Genomic DNA, 5,237 nt, shown 5'->3' with positions numbered 1-5,237 from the left:
AGGTATACTAGCATGACATCGCTGGCCACAGGGACGTAAACAGGATTTCTGAGGGCAGAGGTTCAAAGTTGGAGAAGGAAATAAAAACACTTTTTTGTTTCAGTTTTATTAACCTTTAAACAAAAAAAAAATTCTTCAGGGTTTAAAAGTGTCTTCTTTTCAGTTCTACATCGTCAGGTCATCTGTTTCCTTTCTTTATTTCTCCATGACGTTTTTGTCCTATTTTAGTTTATCTATTAAATGTTTAAGTTTCTACCACCAAGCCGTTTACTACATTTAAACACAGTTTCCGGGTTTTGACAGCTGAACCAAAGTGACTCTTGTTCTGCACTCACAGCCGGATAAACTCTCTTTTACATCCTGTCCTCTAAACACATGATTTTGTTAGAATTTCAAAGATTTTAATACCAAAGATTGTGAAACTAAATGAAAACTTTGTCATGCTCAAAGTTTGTAAAAAGGGCTTTGAATGAAGCTAAAAGCTTATCAAGTTCAAGCCCCTTCACTCTTATTCAGGCCAAATTAAATATACAAAAATGTCTTTATTTATACAGAGTGATATGAACACAAAACAAATAAAGTAACAGCAAAATAACAATTTTGTATATTTATATATAAACTTGGACACATATATACAGATAACAATCAATGTATTTTATTATTTTCTTCAGTGTTATTAATTATGAGTGCATTTAATTTGAGAGTAGAGACTGAAAGCTTCCTTGGAGTCTTGTATTAAAAGAAATATTGTCACATTTTTGTTATTTTTATCGATAGATTTGTTTCTTTGGGAAAGTTTGCTACTCTCCTTATTCTTTGAAAAAAGCAGAAAAAAATGATTAAAAAGAAGATTATATTTAGTGATGCATCAACAGCTGTTTACTGAAAAAAGAAGAATTCATCCTTAAACCTTCTATGCAGCAGAAATTACAAACCTCACTGGACAGGATACCTCATTTTAATCTTTTTCTTTTCTTTTTCATTTTTTCTGCATCTTGTTTCCATTCATGGCAGTCGGCGCAGCAGCAGCAGAAGGCTCGCTTTCAAAATGTCACCTCTGTTGACTCTGTATTGATTAATGGCCAAGAAATGAAAGGAAAAGGTCTGAGCAGAGCCCCCCCACGGACATAAACACACAACAGTAACAACAGTATTGAACTGTTTGTGGTAAATGGCGTTAATAAAAGTAAACGTCAGAAAAAGTCTTTTTTAGAGCCACTCAAATCTACAGAAACATAAACTCTTTCTTGATGAAGAATTGTATTCTCTAAAAAGAGCAAAAGACGAGCTCCTCAGGTCTGAGGATAAGAGACGGATAAACGCCGGCGTCCAAACTTCTCCACGAAGTCTGCGTGCGCTCGCACCAAAGCGTCCTCGTCGATGTAGACCGCCGGCCTTTTAGCTGCAACAAAGTACTGCACTTTCCTCAAAGTCCAGCCGAACACGTACATGAGGAGGCCGCACACGGCGGCGGTGGAGCGGCCCACTCCGGCGTTGCAGTGAACGTACACCGTGTGACCGTTCTGCAGCAGACCGTGGAGCAGGAACACCGCTTGAGGAAGCATCCGGATCCGACCTGCAGAGAGTTTTATTAACTAATCCTGCAAAATCATCGACTTAATCTACTTCCAGCCTGCTGAGCTGCACCAGATTAAACCCGCGCGGCCTTTTAAAGGCTGCTTTTGACAAATATGACGCTCTCGTGTAGAAAGTGTTATCACTAGGAGCAGATGTAGGACTTTTCTTTTCTTTTTATCTGTGTTGAGGTGATCCTTTAAACAGGTGTCCCGTCCCACGCTCAGTATCGGGATTACACCAGAATGTTGTCAGATGGAAACTATGAAATAAATCGGATTAACGTGGAAAAATGTAAATCCGATATCTCATTATTGGATAAGGAGGACATCTAATAAAGAAAAAAATAGATAGTGATTGTATAAGATCTACTCTAACAAAAAAAAATGTATTTTTTTCTCATTTTGTCTCTTATAGGTGAAATTACAGACCCTTTTTAAGTGAAATAACTTGCACAATTGGTGACTGATTAAATGCTTTTTTTTCTCCTCACTGTATTCAGATTTTAGCTAAAAACAGCATTATCATAATCAAAAGAGGGATGTTATTAGAATAGGTCAAAAAATGATTGAAGTGGGACTTTTAAGGAATAAAAAAAATATTGATATTTTGGTTAGTTTTTCTTTCTATATATTTTAATTAGGGATGTCCCGATCAGGTTTTTTTGGGTCCGATCCAATTCCGAGTCATTTGATTTTGTGTATCTGCTGATACCGAGTCTCGATCCGATACTTTTAAAACACATTTAAAACGTGAATAAATTTAAGAAACAGATTAGTGTTGTCCCTTATTTGTATTTCATTAACCTTATTTTATCATTAAAAACTTAAATAGAACACTTCTGTAAAGTAGCTTTAATAAACAAGTAAAAATAGATAAAATATAAACTAGAAAAAATATATATTTTTTCTTGTTATATAAGTGATAATTAGTCATGTGAGAAAGTTTAGTGACTTTAGCTTTAATATCTTTAGAGCTATTGAACATTTTTAACCAAATGTGATTCCTGTCCTCATTTAAAATTCTTAAAAATAAATTATGACTTTGTTTTAGTATCAAATTTGATGAGTGTTTATGAAAAGCTGATATCATTTTAATGTATTAGTTTTATTTATTTATTTTTAAGATTATGTGCTTCTTTTTTAAGTTCTTAAGACATCAAATTTTCAGTTTTATTAGCACAGTAGTTAATTTTCTTAACTGTTATTTCTCTGTCAGATAAATTAAACAGGCATATCAAAGGACAGCTCGGGTCCTAAGGGGTTAAATCACGGCGCTAGCATGTAGCAGTTAGCAGCTGCTGTGTAGCCGTCTGCCTGCAGCACAAAGAGCTTCACATTAAAAAGAAACAATAACTTTTTTCTGTTGAAATGCCTTTAGAGGTTGTTGTTTGTGTTAGGACAAACCAATAGAGACACTTGTTGTCAGTTTAAAGCGTTTTTAAAAGTGTTATTGGTCCCGGAAGTTAGCTTTTTAGCTAGCTTTGTTTACATTAGCATTCTGCTTGAGCTTCTGCCGTTTTCTGGTAAGGACATTTTGTGATCTTTTCATGACATGCAGACTTCTGGTGGAGTATTTATCCGTAATGATAAGATGAAACATAAAGTTCTGATCATAATGAGAATAAATGAAATATCCGATCCTGATTGGACAAAGGAGTCCGATTCCGACCGAGTCCCCAACCACGTGATCGGCCCTGATTTCCGATCACGTGATCGGACCGGTACATCCCTAATTTTAATATTATTATTATTTTATTATATACTTTTTTATTATTTATTTTAATAAATCTTAAAATTAAAAAATATTCACAAAAGATGCAGATCGTACATCTCCAATTTTATTTTGAAATAATTGCTTTATTTATAAATATTGCTATTATTTGAATGTTTCTTGGGTTTAAATCCATAGAAACTCACTCAAATATATTGATGAAGGAAAAACATTGGATAAATCTTTTTTTAAACCTAATTTAAGGGATATCAAAGCTTTTAGGTCCTAAAACAAAATCTCCAAACTGTATTTTTTTCAGCTGCTTTAAATTCTCTCTGAAAGCGTGAGACCAAATGTCTGAAGGACTGAGCCGCATGAATAATTCCAACATAATAGCTGAGGGAAATCATTGTAGGTAATCTGAAGCTTTCGTTGTCTCCTTCTGAATGCTGTTCGATCTGCAGATTCTAAATTGGATCATTTTTTTAGGATAGTTAGAATTTCAAAGGAGCTTCGCAGGCTGATAACAACACTCATCACCCCTCTGATGGAGGAGCAGAACCATCCGACAGGTGTGACGGCCCTTACCCTCCGTGCTCATGTCGGGCGTGGGGAGCCACACGTACACCAGACCCGAGTCCCGGTACAGGTGCGTCATGGTCTCTGGGGTCATGACCTCTGCAGGGTTGCGCCTGCACCCGTGCGAATTGTTCAGCACGTCCCACTCCGTCTGGAAGTTCATCACGGCGGTGATGCCCAGCTCGTGCTTCAACTTTATGGTCACGTGCTCCACCTGACGGGGGCAGCTGCCCAGCCACACCCGCTGCAGTACCCTGGGGACACATTTTTAATTTACTCAATTATGCGAAAAAGTAACATTTACACACAATGCTGGTATTTTTTGTTTTGGTTGAATGCAAGACAAGTGTTTAATTGATCTGATCACGATGTAGTGAGCATTTATCAGTATGTATTAAGCTAAAGTCGGACATTTTGAAGGTTAAACATCAAAAACTGTCCTTTTTAGGGATTTATTCTGCATGATCGCCAGAGCTTTGCATGTTTTTCCTTTAATTTATTCCTGAACTAAAACCCCGTCTTCTGAAAAGTGAACCTGCTGACTCGTATTCAGTTCCTCCTCTTTGATCTTAAGTGTTAATTCTAAATTCGAAACACCTCAAGCTGAAAAGTACAGAAGTCTTCGCATCACGATCCTCCCCCGCCGAATTAGGAGTTTAGTAAAAGTCTGAACGTCTGCAGGGGTTAGAGAGGCGTGTGTGGGGCGAGGCGGACATGAAACCTATGAAGAGTCGGGTTAAAAAGCCTCTGATAGAACACAGGTGTTGACATGGGAGGTCTTTGGTTGCAGCTCATTCATATGCGAGCTGCTCGCTCACTGGGAACAGTTCTGCTGCTGTGTTTGTGACCCACAAAAATGCAGATATTAACATTCATGATGCAAACTGTCTCTGAATGTTTTCAGTAAACTCCTGTTTGGTATCAGCTGCAGACTTTCATACAAACCTGCTACTTCTGGATGACACTGAAGCTACAAACACACCGGGAATGTGACGCCGATTCTTAAATGTGGTGTTCACACTGCAGAAGTAGGGAGGGAGGGGCTTCCTCTTTTTCTTTCTTTTCTTTTGTTTAGTAGCAATCATATCTTTATATGAAAGATTCTGCCTTTTTATTATTCATATTTATGTTAAAAAGTTAGCATTCCTCTAGCATTTTGAACTATTCGGGCATTTACTAAGATTTTTAGGCTATTTTGGAGTTTAGCTAATATTTCAGCTACATGGTAGCTGTTTTGGCTAATCTAGGCTTTTTTTAATTTATTTTTTTAGTCCATTTTGGAGTTTAGCTTATATTTACATACTAGCTGTTTTGGCTAATTTAGGCTTTTTTTGTTTTTTAGGCTATTTTGAAGTTTAGCTATTTTTTTA

General features: G+C 36.7%; 1 protein-coding gene across 1 annotated transcript in view; it reads right to left on the bottom strand.

Annotated features, from left to right (window-relative positions):
- Positions 1-21: 21 nt before the first annotated feature.
- epm2a (EPM2A glucan phosphatase, laforin) overlaps positions 22-5,237 on the bottom strand; it is an 8,110-nt gene continuing 2,894 nt past the window's right edge. The window contains exons 3-4 of the mRNA XM_024291130.2: positions 3,877-4,121; positions 22-1,576 (exon numbers count right to left, since the gene is read on the bottom strand). Of these exons, the coding sequence (XP_024146898.1) occupies positions 1,293-1,576; positions 3,877-4,121 (529 nt within the window). The 3' untranslated portion in view covers positions 22-1,292. The remainder of the gene's footprint in view (positions 1,577-3,876; positions 4,122-5,237) is intronic.

This window comes from Oryzias melastigma, linkage group LG24 (genome assembly GCF_002922805.2).
Source record: "Oryzias melastigma strain HK-1 linkage group LG24, ASM292280v2, whole genome shotgun sequence".
NCBI classification, from domain to species: domain Eukaryota; kingdom Metazoa; phylum Chordata; class Actinopteri; order Beloniformes; family Adrianichthyidae; genus Oryzias; species Oryzias melastigma.
This window is presented reverse-complemented; position numbering and strand designations above follow the sequence as displayed.